This window comes from Gallinula chloropus, assembly GCF_964237585.1.
Source record: "Gallinula chloropus genome assembly, chromosome: 15".
Taxonomy (NCBI): domain Eukaryota; kingdom Metazoa; phylum Chordata; class Aves; order Gruiformes; family Rallidae; genus Gallinula; species Gallinula chloropus.
The window spans coordinates 11,051,325-11,072,105 of NC_140100.1; the positions used below are offsets into that span (position 1 = coordinate 11,051,325).

The 20,781-nt window shown below is 51.6% G+C and overlaps 1 protein-coding gene across 1 annotated transcript; it reads left to right on the forward strand.

The window, feature by feature from the left end:
- Positions 1-5,126: 5,126 nt before the first annotated feature.
- On the forward strand, positions 5,127-16,985 carry GPR139 (G protein-coupled receptor 139; the record flags this gene model as incomplete). Its single annotated transcript, XM_084271325.1, has 2 exons — positions 5,127-5,367; positions 16,051-16,985. Exons 1-2 carry the CDS (start codon positions 5,247-5,249, stop codon positions 16,983-16,985), a joined length of 1,056 nt encoding a protein of 351 aa, XP_084127451.1. The 5' UTR covers positions 5,127-5,246.
- Positions 16,986-20,781: the final 3,796 nt, after the last annotated feature.

A 20,781-nucleotide genomic window follows, 5' to 3' on the forward strand; every position in this document is an offset into this window, starting at 1 on the left:
TTAAGCATCATGCAAACCCTGATGGAGTCACCTCACTTCTTTATCTGGCAGAAAGAGTTTGACTTCTACTGTGAGTGATGTGTTCACTTTATCCCAAACATCACCTATATGCTGGCAAAACCAGTACAAAACTTCCATAACCAGGGCAAACTGGACGGGTCAAGTGGGTTTATCTCAACACACATTCCTGCTGCTTGAATGCAACCTGAAAAGGGTGCCACGGAAAATCAGGTGTATCACTGACCAGGTAAAGGCAAACAAAGCACAGCTACCCTCCTTTGTTTTGTAATGCTTCTCTAAAACAACAGCTGCCAGGCTAAATCTCATGTTCAGGCATTTGTCCCATCTGTTTCCCCTTCCCTTGGAAAGGAGACTCACAGCAGCGCTTGAATGAATTACAATGAGAGTTGTCAGATCAAACCTGAAAGGGAGTTCAGGGAATAAACACAATTTTAGGAGAAGAAAAAGGGGAAAAAAGGGTGTTTAAAAGCTTTGAACATGTTTTCAGAGGGTTCAGATAGGCAAACGGCCCCTGGTTGAGACCTCTTGTGATCTTCATGAGGTCTCCAAGGAGGTAAGAGGCCGAAGAAAGAAGAGATGAGAGATGCCCGCAGGGGTGTGGAGCCCGGGTGCAGGACATCCGAAACAGTGGGGTCAGTATCAATATCAGAAATAGGGTATATCAGGCACAGCGTGGCCAGCAGGTCCAGGGAAGGGATTGTGCCCCTGTACTTGGCTTTGGTGAGGCTGCACCTCGATTGCTGGGTCCAGTTCTGGGCCCCTCACTACAAAAAGGACATTGAGGTCCAGGAGCAAATCCAGAGAAGGGCAACCAGGCTGGGGAAGGGGCTGGAGGGCAAATCCTATGAGGAGCGGCTGAGGCAGCTGGGGGTGTTCAGCCTGGAGAAGAGGAGGCTGAGGGGAGACCTTATCCCCACCTACACTGACCTGCCAAGAGGGTGCAGAGAGGTGGGCGATGGTCTCTTCAGCCAGGGGAGAGGAGATGGGACAAGGGGAAATGGCCTCAAGCTGCACCAGGGCAGGGTCAGCTCAGATGTGAGGGAAAAGTTCTTCCCTGGCAGAGTTATGGGGCTGTGGCACAGGCTGCCCAGGGAGGGGGCTGAGTCCCCGCCCCTGGGTGTGTTTAACAGACGGGTAGATGAGGTGCTCAGGGATGTGGTTTAGCACAGGACAGGAACGGTTGGACTTGATGGTCTCAAAGGTCTTTTCCAGCCTTGTGATTCGGTGATTCTGTGACATGAACCTGCAGCACAAGCCAGAGGAGCTGCGACACATCAGCACGCTGGGCCTCTGCCCTCCCCAGCAATCAGCACCAGCACACCAAAACCTTCTCCCCTTAAAACCGAATAGATCTCCTCTTGTAAAACTGGAGCGTGCCTCTGAAGAGGCACTGAGGAGGCCCCAGTAAAGAACTTTCATCATGGCATTTTTTCCCTAACAGCTTTTTATGAGGACACAGAGAGGTCTCCCTCCCCCTGCAAGCCTGCGGAGACCTGCAGAGCGGCATTGACAAAGCCAGGCCTTCAGCTCAGGAGGAGCAGAACCTGACTCAATTATTCTGCAGGTTAACAGTAAGGAAAGATAAAAACACGGCTTTGAAGGGCTTCATTGCAGCAAAATTATACACAAGCATCTAATAAAGTGTAATCTTAAGAGTTATCATGCTTGCAGGTATCATTTTCTCTGCAGCAGCTCCCAGATGAGTGCCTCCAGCTCAGCTACCAGGTAAGACCACGCTGGGCAGGCCATAAACCAGTTCTCCTGCTCATACCTTTGCCTCTTGCAATGGTTCTAACCCCCTTTTTCTGGACAAACCATGTTTCTCCCTTTCCCCCACCTCTCCTATCCCTCACACACACTCCATGCATTACTCTTGCAGATTCTTTGCTATTTTGCAGGCACGTTACTCATGCCAGTCTCTCCCAACACCACAAAATCTAGTTTTCCCAAACTCCTTGAGCCAACAACTCTCTTCTCTGGAAGTCACCGCTGCTTTGCCCTGCGCCCAGAGAGGATGGGGGTGTATGTGACTAACAGGTGACTCAGTTTCCCTTCCCCCAGGATCAGTGCCCAGCAGTTAATAGGAAAGCTTAGATGGGGAAAATAGAAAGTTAACCAAGTTCAAGTGGCTCTGGAATTTTAAAAGCAAAGTACACCTACCTCTTACGCAGAGTGGCACACAAAGGAGACACCGCTCTTCAGAAACAAAATAACCATCCTTCATTGTCTGAGCATGTAGCTGTTTCTAAGATGAGCTCCAGAAGCCGTGCTCCTCTCAGCTCCAGAGGCATCCTGCCCTCGCTGTTAATTCAGGAGCAAGCCGGCACTCTCCTCTCCTCGCAGCAGGCCTGGCATTACACATCATCCCTTTGGAAAGGAGCTAGAAAATAGCAAGAAGTTTAAAAATAAACAGCTTTAAGTAGAAGTAAGCATTGTGGTGAGCTCTGAATTGGCTTTATCGAACTTCCTCTATGTCTGAAGTTCTGTTACCGCACCATTTAGAGAGCAGAATAACCAAATCCATTTCCTTTAGGTCAAAAACTCATCTGAAGGACAAAACCCCCTCAAGACACCTTTCACACCCTAAAGAGAAAAGCAATCTTCATGTTTACTGTGAGCCTTTCGTTCTGATATATTACCAAGTGCTTCATTAATTTGATTTCAGTGAAGCAAAAGCGACCCAGACGTGGAGACCTGGCCCACCCTGCGCTAGCAGCTCTGGGCTCACCACACAATGCATCCATCCCTTCAGAGAGCTGGATGTGGCGAGGCAGAAAGGCTCCTTGGTGAGCTTTAACCAGGCTAACTGGAGGAAACTGGTTCCTCTTCTCTGCCCTCCCCATTTGCAGGGCAGGCCAGAGGAAGGGCTAGTGAATGTGACCAAAGTTTCCAGTTTTATTTCCCCCTCATACAAGGGGAATGCATCAGATGGAGCAGAGCTCACTGTGGCTCTCTGCTGAGAGCTCCAGGTGGGAAGACGGGACAAGATTCTTTCTCTCACGATCAAAAGCTCTTGGCAGCACAGGAGCACCTACCTGAACTGCGCCTGGGAGACAGCTCCAACTCCGAGGAAACTAATGCTATGATTATAGAAACCTCTCCAGGGAAGTCCCATTGCTCAGGCTGTTTAAAACTAGGCCAGGCAGAGCAGTGGCAGCAGCACGACACAACGGGGATGGCAGAGGCACGTCCTCAGCCTCCAGCTCCTGTGGGATTTCACTGATGTTCATCTGCCAGTCGAGACATTCGAGGGCTGCAAACCGTATGTGAGGCTTTGTTAACCACTGTGTTCCAAGCCAGTGCTCCACTGCCATCTCCTCCTTTTGCTGATAAACCTCGCTGAGCTTCGAAACAGCCAGCCATGCTTTCAGCCCTCCTGCTGCATTCATTTCACCCAAGGAAAGGTTCCAGGAATCATCGCTTCTCTTTGGGGAGGCAATAAAAGCTCTCTTTCCTCATCGGCTCTGCTGCAGGAACATGAGAAGGCATTACACTTATAAAAATAACAAGAAGAAGCCCCCATAGGTTAAATATTCGGAGAAAAACAGGCAGAGTTGAATTCACAGGGCTTTGTACTGTATAATCACCCCCCACCACCACTGCTTCATGCAATTCTGGTGGTTACTGGCATGAACAGCTTCAAAAGATTTCTTTTTAAAAGGAACACCTCCACTCAGAGGCCGTACTAGCAGACTCTAACCATCTGGAAGGCTACACTTCCTAAGACATCAGCTGAAAAAGCAGAGGAAAAATGGTACGTTTCCAGTTTAACCTGGGAAGGTGGACTGGCGTTTCAGTACGGCTCTCAAAGCCCTGCTCTACTCAGCGTTTATCTCCCTGCGCCTCCCAGCTGAGTAACCCACCCAAGCCCTTGCAGGACCTGCTTGCTCTTTGCTGTGTTTCCAAACAGAACCTGAACCACTTCTCAAACAAGATCCCCAGACCCCAAAGGTACGGATGTCCTTGCCGAGGAAGCTGACAGTCCATTACAGCGCTTGCCCTGACAGTGCCTTCTCACCAGCAACATGCTGATTGAGCTCTGTTACCATCCATGCTATTTGGTTAGGTGTTTTCAGACAGCAAGGATCACATCTTTAGTTAGTTTTGTAACCCAGCCACTGTAGTCGTGTGCGTATGCCGACAGATACGTCTCATCAACCGGCCTCCCATGGATCGCATCCGTACGTCGTCCTCAGCAGGCGGCACAGCAATCCAGGGGATTCCTCCCATGCACAGTGCTGGGCTTCTGGTGAAACAAGGGCTTGTTTTCTGCTCAGAGGACACGCACTGTCTTCATCTATTTTATCACTAGACCGTGATGCTCCTGAATGCGTCGGTGTGGCCATCTGTCCAGTACACGGCACGGGGCTCTGCCACCATAGCGCAGCCAGCATAACTCTCACCCGTGCCCTGGTTACACCTGAGGCTACGTGCTGAAACACGCAAACTTAAGGGGTGGGTGGATTCTGAAATCCCGATTTCCCTTCTGCTTTGCCCACAGGAATTACACGCCTGTCCATCCATCCATTGGTCTGTCCTTCCCAGGGGAGCGTGGGCACTGGTTCACCCCGCAGCGATGCCACACCGAACCCCGGGCTCATCGCAACGCCGCAGATGCCAACTCTGCCACCTGGGCTGCCTGCTCCCCTCCCTCCCGGCCTGCTTCCAGGGCTCGCCTCGGGGCTAAGGGGCGCCAGGACCAGAGCCGGCCGGTGCTCCCCGCCTGGAGACGAACGTTGCCCTCTCCCGCCACTCACTGCGGACGCAGCCGGCTGGGGAGGCGGTGGCTGCCCCGGAAAGGTTGGGCCGCGGAGCTCACCCTCAGCGGGTCGGCGGGGTGCCGCCGCGGCCGGGCCCAGCGCCCCGAGGCACATCGCGGGGGCAGGGTGTCCTCAGCGGCCGCTCGGGCGCTGCTCGCTGGGCTCCCTCTCCTCCTCGGGCCCACCTCGGCCGCCCCGCGCCTGCCTCCGCCGCCCGCGGGGGTCCCTGTGCGGGCGCCATCGCGGGCCGGCCCGGTCCCGTCCCGCCCCGCCCCGGCGGCGGCAGCCGGGCTGGTCCCGCCCCGCAGCGCCCCGCACCGCCGGGGGCCGCGCCATGTGCCGCCGCGGGTCCGCGCCGCGCTCGCCGCCGCTGCCGATCGTGCGAGGGGCGGGCGAGCGGCGCGGGCGGGGCGGCCCGTGCGGCGGAGCGGGCGCCGGCAGCGCGGCCGCGGGGAGAGCGGGTCCATGGAGCACAACCACCTCCACCTCCACAACGGCTCCCTCCTGGCGCACCACCGCTATGGCTGCGGCTTGGGGTACGCACCTGTCGTCTACTACAGCCTGCTGCTCTGCCTCGGGCTGCCGGGTGAGTAACCGCGACCCGGGCCAGGCGGGGAGCCCGGCGGGGACGTGCCCGGGCAGCTGCGGGAGCCGCCGCGGCGGGGCGAGGCTGCGGGGTTCCCGCGGAGCAGCAGCCGGCGGCGCCCTCCGGAGCGTCTCCCGCCGGCGGTGCGGGGCGGTGCGGGGCCAGCGCGCTGCGGCGGCCGGGGGCGCCGGGAACGTCCTTCGCTTTCCCGGGAGAGACGAGCACGGGCGTTTCTTCGAGAGCATCTTCACCGGCTGACAGGCTGCTGTCCCGGTGCTTTCCCACTCGCCGGGGCTGATCCCTACCCGCCGCTCCCCCACCCGCAGTCGGGCGCTCTGACTTTGAACTTGACATACAAAGTCTCGGCCCGTGGCGAAGTTCCTTCCGTGATCCGTTTGGCCATTTGCAGGCAAAGAGGTCCCGAGGGTGGGAAGGCGATGGGTCTGTCCCCTATCCATCTTCTTCCTGCCGGGCTGGCGGTCACCAAAAGCATAGCTGTGGAGTTTTTCTGGTGCAAATCCCTGCCTGGTTCTAGGGAGGTGCAAATCTGCAGCTGGCAGGGAACTTGGCTGGGGAAGCAACACCCTATCGCATGGCTAGCAGGCAGTGGTCCTACTCGGGAGCCTGTCCCTGCAGCTGATGGAGCAGGATGATGGACCCTAGTCCGGTCTGAGGGTCAGCGCTGTATGAAGGCAACGGCAACGCCAAGACCCCTGGAGCTCAGGAGAAAGTTCTGGCTTGCCAGCACTGGCCTCCAGAGTGTATAAGCCTCAGCAACATTTCCTACTTAAAAAGGGGACAAAGACAATACAGGGGTGCTGGGGATGTGAAAAGCAAGAGAGACCCCAAATGGGGAAGGAAAGGATGTTTCAGGCATGGGTGCGAACACCTGTGAGGCACTGCTGCCAGCACACAGGTATCCACAGCCACCGATGCACCCAAGCATCGCTTTGGCATTACCGTGGCAGCCAAGACAGAGGAGGAGGGAGCAGGTTTCTGCTCCCGGAGGGGACGGTCTGAGGCTGTCAGCGAGGCGCCTTGGCGTGCAGGACCGCAGGGAGCTGCGCTGCTCCTGCAGTTAGACTGGGCAGAGCTGCCATCCCAGCGCAGCCTGGGTGGGCAAACATCACGGCTCACTCACTGGCTTATCACCTCCAGCCTCAGAGGAGCTCACAGCTATCCCAAGGACAGGCAGGATGAGTCGGGGAAAAGTTAGAGCCATCTGGTGCACCGAGGGGGATCGGTGCTTTAAGGGTGGGATACAGAAGAGTTCGGTTGTGTCTGTGCGAGCGCTTCAAGTGCCATGTAAAACGGCAAGCGGCAGCGCTTGTTAACAGTCTGCAATTGCTAAATGCTTTGTTCACCTTAATTCCTTCTTCGAGCAATTAATTCATAGAAAACTGTTTAATCAGACATGAAGGGAAGCCAGCCTCTGAACAGCACACATGCAATTACCACTCTGCATATGAATCGATGTTCTTTGTGCTGGCTCTTTTATTTATTTATTTATTATTATTATTACCTCCCTGGCTTATAATTAAAATTTGAAAATTGGCTAATAGTTCAGAGAACTGGAAAGTTAAGTCCTGTATTTACCCACCAAGGATGCAGGGCATAGGCAAGTGTCTGCTCCGCAGCATTGATGAGTCTCAGCCCTGACCCGAGGAGACCCAGCACACAGGGAGGAGGAGGTAGTTTCCTCTTCGTTAATCCCTACAGGGCTGCTTAGATCTCTACAGTAATGACAAGCTCTGATTTTAACACCCATCCCCTAGGAATGGACCGAGACCTTCTCAAGACTGTCAGGTGAAGAAGTAGCAATGAGGCAGCCTGTGGCTGAGCCTTCATGAGTGTCCAAACCAGGGAACATCTTACATGCACAGACAAGACAAAACCTCCCTCAATGAGTGTTCTGCACATACTTGCACTGGCTCCCTCCAGATCCCACATTGTAATTACAGACTGAGCGCTGTCATCCTCAGAACATGGCTAAAATCCCTGCCCCATCCAAATTAGCAATGGTGGACACGTGTTTCCCAAGGGGTCAGGCATCAGCGGGCTGGAGCAGTGGCACCAGTGGCTGGGATTCATGGGATGAGCCGCAGCGGTTGGTGGTGCAGCACTGCTGAGTTCTGTGCACGTGTGTCAGGTCAGAGCGTGTTGGCTTGGGGTAACATTGGCGCTGGGAAAAGTGTGCGGGTACAGCGTGTGGGGGGTGTGAGAAGGGTGGGATTCTCACCCTGAGAGTGCAGAGAGACAAGCAGGGGCTGGGTATGTTTAGGGGAAGGCTCACATGGGCAAGCTTCACTGAGGATGTGGTATGGGGTGAGAGCAGCACTAGAACCTGAAGCTGCTGTTCAGTTTCCTGACATTCCAAACCTGTGAGGGTAGGACGCTTCCTGCCTGGTAGAGAAAGAGCCCCTGGCTCTGTGGGATCTGAGTAACGGGCTCTGAGAGAAACACCATCCAGGATCCATCCTCACACTGAGCACCACGTTCTGCTGACACGGGAACTGTAACTCTGTGCCACACATCTGGGAGAAGGGCCACGGCCAGGGCAGTTAACCAGTTAACTGCTTCTGCTGCCAGTGGCTGAAGGAGATTTCGCTAACTCAACAACTCCACTTTGAGGCCGAGCGCTGCCAGGCTGACTGTGCATCCTTCCCCCTCAGCCCGTTCTCAGCCGTTGCTCTGTCTCCCTCCCTGTTCAACCAGGTCAGAAAAAGGCAGGGAGGAGAGGGGGGCAAAGCGAGCACCCCCCACCTCAGCAGCAGCACACAGAGGCGGGTGCCAGGCTGTGCTCAGTGACGAGCTGTGGCCACAGAGGCACGATGGGGTCCCTTCCTGACGTGACTGCACCTTCCATCAGCCAGCATGGTGGGTTCTTCTTTTCCCCCTGAGCAGAGGCTGGCAAGACAGACTGTTTGCCAAAACTTGTTCAGAGTGTGGATGTGTAAAGGTGCCCGGTCCCGCTGCCAGGACCAGGGGTGCTGCTGGACTGCATGGGATGGGATGAAGCTGCTGGAGCAAGGGTGGGGAGCAGAGTGAGGAGAAAAGTGGCTGTGCTGGAAGTGGGGTCATACGTCCTTTTCAGGCAGGGGGGTGTCATTTATGGAGCCATCCTACAGCCCCTGCTCTGACATCCCTGTGCTCCCTGTGTCTGTTAGTCAGGGACCTCTGAAGCACCTCTGGCTAGCTGGGAAGCAAAAGAAGGGCTACAGGAAGGTTTAATGGAAGCATTTCTTGCTTCAGTAAGAGAAAATGTCAGAGAAGAGACGTGGGGGAGGGAAGAAATTGCTCTGGTTCAATCCAGGATGGGGCTGGTAAGGTGGGGAACACAGAGCAACAGGTACCGGCTCTCAGCCTGTCCCCCAGCCAGCAACAGCAGCACAAAGCAGCCACACCAAAGAGCCCTGCTGTCACCAAGCACTATGGCAGTGTCAGGCAGAAGAGCAGCAATGCTCCTGCAAATACCTGGTTCTGACAAAGTGGCAGTGTTCCCTAGCTCAGGGGCTGACCCAATCCAAACTGCCAGGGGTCTCCTGGCATGGCCTTAACATGTGGAGAGGCAGAGTAGCATCTGGCTTTGTTACTGCATGATCGCCAGTCCCACTTTGCTCCCTGATCAGTCGCATAACTGGACAGCGACTTGGCTTCAGGGACCATTGCATCCCAGGGACACACAGCTCAGGCACATGCCCAGTGCCCTTGCAGCAGCCTCAGTAGGTAACAGGCTCTTGCCCATGCCCACAGAGGTGCCGCTCCAAACTCTGAGAGCCTGGTCCATAAACAGTTCATTTATTCACGCTTTAGGCTTCTGCTTAAGACCCACCACACTGATCTGAGCACAGACTCAGGACTTTGCAGTCTGGACACACTTGGGTGCTCCCAGCTGGGGGGTGCAAACAGGTTGTGTCAGACCTGCTGCTGCTGAGCGAGGTGTCGTAGAGATGGGGACAACCCAGGTCATTCAATACCCTGCCACAAACAGAGCACTCAGCAGGCTCTGTGTCGGGGTAAGAACCTGAAGTCCTCACCTGGGGGAATGTGTAAGCTCAGCAGGGGTGTTGAACCTTTCTAACATGCTACATGTGATGGACCTGGCCTGCTGTCACAGGCAAACTAAAACGATGGAGAACTGGTCCTTGGGGAGCCTTTTCCCCATACACAGCTCAGAATAAGGGGGCCATTTGGGAAGTGTGCACACCAGGGCCGTTGTCAGTCGCCGAGCATCCCTGGTGTAAGAGCCCAGCACCGTGCAGCAGCCCTGCTGTGCTCCCTCCCTCCCCAGCAGAGTGGGGGGGATGAGACAGGCTGAGCGTTGCCATCTCTGTGCTGACAGCTGCGACCTGGTTAGTACCACGAGTAGGAAGGGGGACAGGTAGTGGTGTTTGTTGATGACTCACACCATGTAATACCTGGTAAATACCAACGCAGGCAGAAGGTAGGTGTACGCAGAGCGCACAGCACCGAGCCTGACCTGTTCTGGATCCCTGCCATCTGCCACCCAGTATATTCTTCTGCAGTCACAGTACAGGCTGCTGATGAAAGAAAGCATTTCCAGCACCTGGTAAAGAGCCTTTCTCATAGCAGCACACCTGAACAATAGCAGTGCTAAAAGGAAGAGCTGAAAATACAAGTGGGAGAACTGTTACACGCAGAGTTATGACCTTGGGAAAACAACAGTCTTCAGCCGTCACTCATTAGATAGAGTTCACACAATGAGCAAGAACTGAACCCTCCTGAGGCCTGATTCAACCCCCCTTTTATTCAGAGACCATACTTTCTCTGCCTTAAAATCTGAATTGGATGTGAAGCCAGTACCTTAAATCCCACTTCAAGGAGGACAGAGAGATGGTAGAACTTTAGCTCAGCTCCCAGAGCCGCCGAAGGGCAGTGGAACAGTTACCACAGCAGAGGGGACCCAAACTGCCGCTAACACACTTCAAATGAGTTGCTTCCTGTTGTAAAGTGCGTGCTTTTTCTTTAAGGAAAGAAGAATCCTTATGAAAAGAGAATAGATTCATTACAGAGTCCCTGCACAGAACCAGCGGGAGCAAGGCGTGCGGGATGGGAGCGATGGAGTTGGGCCAGTACGTCTGGAGGCTGTGGCCACAAAAGCCTCCCCAGCCTCCCTGCGAAGGCCAGTGAGGACTTGACTGTAGCTCTCCTGAGCACCACCACAGAGTACAACCACTAACTTCACTTTTCTTCCACCACACCAGTAGGAAACAACGCTCGCGGATCATGACGATAACGAGGTGCAATATTTGGGAGGCTCAGGAGACTGTAAAGCTCACAACCTTTTGTGTCGGGCTGCTAGAATGGATCAGGGAGGAAAAACTCCAAAGGCCATTTTTCCTTGGAATGACAAGGACACAAAAGAGAGAGCACAGCCAGTTGTCACGGCAGGTGGGTAATGCCGAGCCCCCAGTTGTTAAGAAGTCAAGCCATTCAGAAGCACTAGGCAGTCTGATATCCCGCTGTTCTTCATCCACCCCCTTACTTAGTTCCCTCCTCCTCCTTTTTCTGCTCCCCCCTGTAAAATGGGGGGGTGAATCAGCAGAACGGAGCCAGCAGGAGAACGGCTTTCACCCGCCTGCGTCAAAACAATCTGCCACAGGCAAACAAACAGCATGGAGACGTCCCGACGGATGCGGCGTGCTCGCTGCTTTCACACACCAAGGGCAAAGCAACCCCCCAAAAGCTTTCACCTTCTGCTTTGGGTGGTCTTTCTGAGCCTTTAATCTCTCTTCCCATTAAATTTGAGACACTGGAAAAGGCAACAAAGCCAAAATTAATCCCCAGAGCACAGGACACATCGCACACAATTCTGTTGTCATTCTGCAGGATAAAGACTGCTGTACATAAGGATGCTGAGCATCCTGATGGCTGGGGTGTTGTTTGGGCCATTCTGGGGGTGACCCAATGGGGGAAGATGGTGTTGGGTTGCCCCCTAGGACACCAGTATGTTTGTGCACAGGGAATGGAGTACAGCCAACCAAGCAGGACCAGAACAAGCAGTACAGAAGATGACCAAAAAAGAGAGTTTAATCCCTTTATGCATGGAAGAGGAGAGAAGCTCACCCATTGAAACGCCAAACACATCACTTCCCCTGGAATTACTCCCTTCTACCACCTGCAACGGAGCGTCCCCAGAATGCAGAGTCATTTCACTTCTCCATCTTTCCCATGACACCATGTCAGCTGCACAGATAGGTGTGCTGGAGATGGCTTCTGCTTGAGCCAAACCACCTGTCAGTCAGTCACATCAGGCAGGGGATTTCACTAACACTTGCTCATCCCAGGCCTGTGCTGTTCAGCGTCCGGGCTTGCACGCTGAAGAGGGATGCATCCCGTGTGGATGCAGGATGTGCTCTGCAGGGGGAGTAACGCCAACCTGGGATGGCTTTAACACAAGCTGTCATTTCCTGAGTATTGTGTAAAACTGGCAGAGCCTCTGCGAGCGCCCAGCCACAGGGTTTACAAGCAGGAGCTCCTATTGCATTAGCTAATACTTTAGGAAGACATAAAGACTTTTGTTTTTTAGCAAAGCCACAATCGAAGGTAAAATGCTCTTAATTATTCATGTTCAGTACAGAATTCCTGCCAAAGCCCTTATGAAATGACGTCCTCCCTCCGTCCTAGTCATCCCACTGAATACCTCTGGCACCTGCCTCGGTGCTTTGGCATTCAGTGTCAGAAGGTTTAGGATGGCTTTGTCGTCTTCAAGCTCAAGTTACTCAGCTTGAGACCTCCTAAAATTCACCGACAGCCCAATTTTAGAAGCCACAAACACCTGCCAAACGAGACACCCAAATTGCCCTGAAAACCCTCCGTCTGTCCGGATAGGCTGCACGAACGACCAAATCCCTTTTGATGCTCTTTGAGTTATTTCCCAGATCGCTTCTCCTCCCAGCACCCGTTTCCATCAGAAAGCTTTACTGCTCTGAGGCTGGATGGTTGGGATGTGAGTTTCAGATGTCTTTGTCCTCATCTGGGTGCCTCTGAGAATGGGGCATTGCAGCCCTGAAACTAGAGTCATTAGAGACTCTCTGTGCCTAGGTGCAGCTCAGGGAAGGTGGATGAGGAGGGTGAAGGTGGCAAGAGGAGAACTAGATCCTACTTGTGTTTACACATGTGCATCCCTGGTGAGCACATACCCCTCTTAGCCTAGCATTCCTCCTGTGCTGTCCTCATGCTGCAGAAACAGCCTGATTTTATAAAGACCAGGGGAAAACTTAGCCCACACTGACAGTTTCAGAACACCAAACCAACACAGTGTGATTACATCTCTGCCAGACAAGTTGCTGCACATAAGCCTGAGCGGCTGGCAAGGCTCAAAGTGAATACTGGCCATTGGCATCCCATGCCAGTATCACACCTGTGCCCTCCAGCAGCGAGGAAGTGATTCTGGCTGGATTAAAATCCTTCTCTGGCCTCTGTGACCTGCTGATGGCTGGTGCCAGCATCGAGTGCCCCATCCACTGCATCCTTCCCCAGAGCTGCCTCCACTAATAAATGCTGCCAGTGAGAAAGATGGTGCTGGAGGCCAGATTTCATTGTCATTCTGGCCTCTGACACCAACTCTTTAATTCACTTGTGACCTGAAAGTGCAAGGCTACGCTGTGTTTCCTCTGGGGTCACTAACCCAGTCTCCCACACATGGAGGGGAGTTTGGGTTGTCCTAGGCATGAACTTGATCATCCTCCACCTCCAGCTTTGCCTTCGCTCTCAGATCCTGCAACAGCCCTGTCCCTGCATGTGGAGCTCCTTAGCACAAACCACACAAGCTCCTGCCTACAAGGTGTGAAACCTCCTCTGGTGATGGTCCCCCATCCATGCCACCCGCAGCTCTCATGATGTTCCCTTTTTTTGGCTTAGATCCCTCTCCATCCCTTGGCAGATGATGCAGCTGTGAGCAGAGGGGGCTGACAGCTCTTCCCCCCACCCCAAGGGTGAGTGGGTACATGCCTTTAGATGTCCCTCAGACAACTGAGCAACAAATTAATCAATTAAATTTAAAAATCAATCCTCACAGGAACTCTCAGTGAAGGAAAAACTTGTATTGCACTAATTATATTCTGTAAAGTATCTCTTTATACTCTGCAACGTTTTAAGGGAGGATCTCAGGATGTAAAAAAGGAGAAGAACAAATCATGTTAGCCACGAGCAGGCACTGGTCATGGCCCTCAGCCCCATCAGCAGCTGGGGGAAACACGGAGCTACCCTTCATCTTTAAGGGCAGGCAGCATCCAGCCTGCAACAGGCCACGCAGGCAGCTGCGGCCACCAGCAGCAACACACACCATGTGCTCTGCCACAGCGGTTTTCTGTTTGCTTTTGTTTAGAGCCTCCTACGGTGCCTCTGCCAGACATCACCCATTGCCACCACCTTCTCCAGAGAGCCCCTGCGTGAAGTAAGGGCTGAGCCCCATCCTCATCTCCAGCCTGGTAACTGCAGGCAGAGGACTGTTCATAGTCAGAGTCAGGGGAGCTGCTGGACGCCGTACCTGTGTACATTTTAACATGCCCCCAGCTTAGAGAGAATCATCAATTCCTATCAACCCCAAACACCACATACTTTCACCAAATGTTTTTACCATGCTGTACTCACATCCTCAGAGTTTCTACACCTAAGGAGGAGTTGTTACTAAGGTATTTTTCAAAGCAATGTAATATTTCCCATTGGTAAACCATCTCTCTCTCTGTGCTGGTCAGGTGACCGACGCGAGTCCTGCCGAGTAGTCTCATACCTTGCACAATAATCTGTAGGGATCCTAGCAACAACTGGATCTGGTAAAAGGTGTCCATTATAGTCTGTGACCTAATGTTTATCATGCTCAGTAAGCGATGCTCGTGGCTACTTCATTTAGGTCGTTGATGCTGCTAAACTGCTGAACCACACAGCAGGGTTTATTCCCAACGCAGCAGCACCACAACTTGGGTCGTGAAGGCTCTTTCACTGCCACGTGCATGCAAAATGCTCTCCATAAAAAAACCAGCCAACCCACCCCCAAAGCCCAGAGACATGCCTTTTTCTTCTCTAGACAGATACAATTGCTCCTGCTTAAGCTCACACGCTGTGATAAGAGTCAGGAAGGAGCTCCGCGCGTCCCCCGCCAAGCTGGTGGTTAGGCACTGTGTGAGCTGTGACTGTAACGTGTGAAACAAGACTGGGGAGAAATTGTACCTGCAGGTCACAGGCACTGCTTTGGGGGGGCACAGAAGACTACCCAGATTCTGAAGGCAATGCGGCGTGGTTTTGGGACAGGGATCAAATCCATGTGAGAACCAAGGTTACTCCCAAAGGATGATCCCTATCCCTCTCAGATATGTAGGGCCTCCACCAGCATGAATTTCAGAAGCTGGTAACATCAGATGAGATGTCAGAGGAGAGATGTCTGTGGCCCATGATGGACCTGGGGGAGTTGAAAGGTTGCTATATTTTGAGCAGCATGGTCTGATGGTGTTTAGGTGTCAGAGACCTTCAGATGCTGCATCTCAAAGGCATCCTTCCTCAGCTCTGAAGGGAAAAAGCCCGAGACTGCCATTTCTCACAGTTGCTTCTCATCATCTGCTAGTGGCACACTGAGGCTCCAGCCAGCAAGTCCCTAATCAAGCCCTGGTTCCCCACCAGATATTTATAAATTCACAATACTGCACTGCAGCAAGTGATGCCGGCATCAACTCCCATCTGTCATACGCTAATCAACTCCCAGCACAGTGATCAGGCTCTTTCAAATTCAGATGAACTTAAATACGTAGTACCTGGACAGGATGCTGCTCCCAACGGGCAGGATCCCATCCAGGACACTTGAGGGGCATTGACCAACCCAGCAGCAGCAACTCCACATACATTAGAAATGGATATTTTTATATCTCTGCCAGCAGTTCTACCATAGTCCTCATCACCCTCTGCAGTGTTCATGCAAACATTAGGGTAGGCAAGGTTAAAAATCACAGAGTCACCAGGTTGGAAAAGACCTTTAAGATCACTGAGTCCAACTGTTCCTGTCCTGTACTGACCCATATCCCTGAGCACCTCATCTACCCGTCTGTTAAACACACCCAGGGTGGGGACTCAGCTCCCTCCCTCCAAAGAGCTTTGGTTTCAGCTCTTTTTAGACAGAATTCAAAATTAAACCAGGCAGGCACCCTGAGTGGGATGAGGAACAAAATATCCCTCCCAAAGCCCACCGCACCCTCCCTGTTTGTCACTCATAAAAAAGATGGTGAAAAAAGAAGGGAGGAAACAGTGTGAGAGATAAATTTTTCTCTCCTGCTTCTCCCTCCTGCTACCCCTGCACACTGTCAGGGTCCCAGCACCCCCAGTCCACCAGCTCAGGATGCTGCTGCTGCACCCACAGCGAGAGTAGCAGCAGAGCCAGGGCCATAACTCCACATCTGCTCCAAGGAAATAGCAAAGTACTGTGAGAGTGAAGGTCCCATCTTGCTCCTGTCCTTTGTCCTGGTCTGCTGGGACCCTGAATCCTCAGCTGGGAGCAGGGCCACACTCAACTTCTCCAAGGACCCAACCATAGTGTTTACCTTCTGGTTTCTTGAACTTTATTAAAGGTGGTTGTGCTGCTGAGTGCTTGGATGGAGCTACTGCTCCAAGCAAGTGCTCAGAAAAGCTGATGTTACTACTTAAGAGCCTAACCCTGTGTTTCTGTCTCCACAGCAAACATCTTGACAGTCATCATCCTTTCCCAGCTTGTGGCTCGCAGGCAGAAGTCCTCCTATAACTATCTTCTAGCTCTAGCTGCTGCTGACATCCTGGTTCTCTTCTTCATCGTCTTTGTGGATTTCCTCATGGAAGACTTCATCTTAAACAAACAGATGCCTCAGGTACTGGATAAAATAATTGAGGTCCTGGAATTCTCTTCCATCCACACTTCCATTTGGATTACGGTTCCGCTGACGATCGATAGGTACATCGCTGTGTGCCACCCGCTCAAGTACCACACAGTCTCCTACCCGGCCCGTACTCGCAAAGTCATTGTCAGCGTCTACACCACCTGCTTCCTGACCAGCATCCCCTACTACTGGTGGCCCAACATTTGGATCGAAGACTACATAAGCACATCCATGCATCACGTCCTCATCTGGATCCACTGCTTCACCGTTTACCTGGTGCCCTGCTCCATCTTCTTCATCCTGAATTCCATCATCGTGTACAAGCTGCGGCGAAAGAGCAACTTCCGCCTGCGAGGCTACTCCACAGGGAAAACAACAGCCATCCTCTTCACTATAACTTCTATTTTTGCCATACTTTGGGCACCAAGAATAATCATGATACTCTATCACCTCTACGTATCGCCCATAAACAACAGCTGGGTGGTGCACATCGTGTCGGACATCGCCAATATGCTGGCACTGCTGAACACTGCAATTAATTTCTTCCTCTACTGTTTTATTAGCAAAAGGTTTCGCACGATGGCAGCTGCCACGCTGAAAGCCTTCTTTAAGTGTCAGAAGCAGCCTGCCCAATTCTACACAAACCATAACTTTTCCATAACAAGCAGCCCTTGGATTTCCCCAGCCAACTCTCACTGCATCAAAATGCTCGTTTACCAGTATGATAAGAATGGAAAGCCTATAAAAATATCACCGTGAAAAGGGCAATAGTTGGAGTTTCTGGGTGCAAGTCCTTTGCAAAGCGGTTCCATCGCCAGGATGTAATTGGCTGGAATGGCTCTTTTGAAGAGCAGTCATTTGATTTCATTTCCCTGGGAGACCGAGGACAGCTCGGACTGTTAGGAGGGAACAGGAGCACTTGATTTTAGGAGCAGAAGTGAGAAGGCTGAACGCCTCCATCTCTCACACAGCATTTTGGATATGCTTCCGAGTTCAAGTCTTAGTGTTCAGTCACACTCAAACGTTTTGCATCCCGGCACCAGCAGCCTCCAGAGTCACTGGAGGGGGGGAAGCCACACACCACCATTTAATTACAACCCTTTAAAATGCAACAGCAGAACCTTACTTGGCCACACAGCTCACTACAGAGTGAATGGATGTGACATCCCATGGAAGGTGCTGGTTCTGCCATGGGCACTTGCCAAAAGTGACATGTTGCTTGGGACACGAAAGACCGTCACATGGAGCCTTGTCATTGCGTCCTCGCCACAGCCTGCAAGACATGAACTGTGACAAGCAAGGCTCAAGGACCAATTCTGTCCCTGTTGCAGCCTTGGCATGGAAAGCCACCCTCCAGGCTGCCAATACTCATGTGTTTTACGTTGTTACTTCAGAACGAGACCAAGACAGGGGAGCTCGAGGGAGGGAGGTTTCTAGAGCCAAGAACAAAAGCAGCCTCTTGTCCCAGCTATTTCAGTTACAGTGTCTAAAGACTTCAAAGGGTGAGGCCATGTCCTGCCTGATGCAGAGCTCCCACTGAAGCTGCTCCTGCGAGGTTTGGCATGGTCACAGCCTCTGGGTTCATTCTCACCAGAGATCTGCAGTTATCCCTGTGTTCAGGGATTAACGTCTAAAAGCCTCCACCTAAGATGTTCTCCTGACAGGTTGTGCCATCCTGTCACAGATTTGCCATTTAATTGTTAAAAGAACTATTTGGGAAAGAAATCCATTAAATACCCAACAGCAGTAAAACAACATAGATGAGCTCAGACTAAGGCTTTTACATATTTACCTTATTTAAAGCAGCTTAACTACTCTTCTTTTGCACTCAAACCCCAGCATCCCAGCCACACGGAGTGTGGAGAACAAGGAGAGATTTACAGGAAGGCTGAAAAATGCATTTAACTTCTTTCCTTTCTGGATTTTGTCATGTGGTCTCTCATGCCATGCTCCTCAATGTTTTCGCTCCTGTATGGGGCACTTCAGGCAGCCTCACCGACCAGGGAGCGGCCTTCCCAGCACAGTGAACACAAGCACAATGGGGTCAGCGGACACGGCAGCTTCTCAGTACCCACAAATAAGTAGCAGCCTGGTGCTAGTGCTGCGTTTGTGCCAGTGCCCATCTCTGCTGCCAGAGGGGAGCTTGTGGCACATCAGGGACTAACACAGCAGGGTCCTCTGAGAAGGGGTCTGGTGGTTCCCACTCCAGTGAGGCCTGAGGGCACCTCTCTCAAAGCCATGGATGGCTCAGCTCTGGTGCACTTCCCCTAAGAAACGCCGTGTCTGCACAAGTCCTCTGAGGACAACAGCCTGGTTCCCTCCCACCACAGAGGTGGCACTTGGGCACCAACTCATCCTGGTGTCCTGCAAGAGTCAAACCCACACCAAGCCCAAGCACACCTTTCCCAGGAGGTAACAGCAGCAGAAGGCTCAAGCCCTGAAGACTGGGACCCCAACAAAGGCTGGCACAGGCACGAAGGGGCTTTCTCAGGAGACACTGAGGCCACTCAGGTCAGTCTGGAGCAGCAGAGGTGGGATGCTCAGCAAGCACCTACCACCAGGTCCTCTCCCACCGGCAGAGCCGTTGGGCTGTGAGATCCAGCTGGAGGCGAGAGCTGCTGGGCACTTCTCGATGAGGTGCTGAGCACCCCACAGACCACACTGGCTGGAGCGAGGAGAGGGGCACGTCTGGGGCAGGTGGGGAAGCAGAGAGCAGGAGCTGACCCTTCGCACCCTCACTCGCCAAAAGGATGCTGCCCACCTCAATCACCTCCCTGGACTGGAAGGGAAATGAGGAGCCCCCCAAAACCCATCTGTGATATCGGCAAAACTTCCCACCTACTTGCAATAAAGCATAAAAGGGACTCTCAGCCCCGCTGGCTGTCACAGCGAGGTTACACCTACTGCTCCCTTTGGGTTTTGGCCATGCCTTCTCCCCTCCTCTCAGAAACCTCTCTCTGGTCTTTGTCAGTTGATAGCAACCAAAGTTACCTTGCAGAAAAGGTACTGTATGCTTCATTTTGGGAAAACAATGTATTTATAACTTATTTTTATTCTAAATTTGTGATGAGGAATGCTTGTCAGTTACATGTGAATGAGTCTGAAGTGCAATATCTCTATATAGGTAAGTGGCTCATTTTTGAGAATGTATCTATTGAAAAAGAATTATTTATACAAGAAATTCACTATTCTACTTAATATAATAGTAACCTTACAGAAGATAGTGAATGTTTAGGGCTTTTATTTATTACATCCAATGAGGTGCATGGCATATGCTGCCATTCACATGGTGGGACTTACTAGTTTTTGTAACATAAATGTTTATTCTGCAAACTAGCAGTGTCATCTGATTTTTCCTGTCCTGATGATGTATTTTTGTAAATGACCATATTTAAAGACAAAAGTCTTTCTGCGTGAATATTTTAGTTCCCACTAAAAATAACCCATTGAACTGCTATAACGTCATTTAAATAAAAATAAAACCCCAACAAAACAACTCACAACCCTTTTCCATCTCACTTTAGAAGTGACAAGGTGCAATCTTCATGTACGGAGAATTGTTCATTTAATTTCCCATCATTTAGGGCTTTACGAGCTTACTTCCAAAGCCCCTTGGAGTCAAAGGGAAGGTTGCTTGTGGGTTTAACAGTTGGTTTTTCCAACTCACATCAATTCAGGAGGGCTCTGGATCAAGCAGTGTCTTGTTAACAGACATTTGAAGCCTTCTTAGAGTCTGGTTTGGATAATGAAGCCTTGACTTTTTAGTCTGCCATATGGGAGCTGCTGTTGATAATACTTGCCTTATTTTCGGTTGTGTGAAGCATCTTGCAATGACTGTTGCTAACTAGCCAATGTCTTGCTGTATTCCTTGTACCTCTTAAATTCCCAATAGTAAAAACTTAACCAAGCACATAAATAGTGTCATTATTTAGGGAAAAAAGCATCTTAGAGACAAAACCATCTTTGTTGTGGGGGATGGTCTTTTGTACTCTAATTTCTATTTCAAATACCTACAATTATAAAAGGAAAAATAAGCTGTGACCAGACAGTTACTTACAGGTAATCTGTCCTTGAGGGCCACAGCCAGGAACAAAATACTTTTTAGATGAGTTGCTGGTATATAAAATTATGGGACCTATCACCTTATTTAAATTGTGAATATCGATATTTTCATAAGTAGACAATATATTGTGTTTGACAGACTTGTTTGTATTATAATAAATTATGAGATGGTGCATAACTGACTGCTGTGTTTGGTGCCAGTGTTTGATTTATAGCTTCTTTTGATATACTTTTGATTTAGAGGTGCTTATGATAGACTATAAGACCAGCCCTTGGGAGCTGTTACACTCTGTCCTAAGGAATCCTGCTTTGGTAGGGGGGTTGCACTCGATCTCAAGGGCCCTTTGAACCCCTGTGATTCTGTGATACACACACCCCCTTCTGCCTTTCATTCCGTTGCAGAGATAAGGATCCCTCAGGAAACACCACACTCCTAGATCTGTATATATATACACACACACAGAGATACCTACACACACATTTTAAAATATAT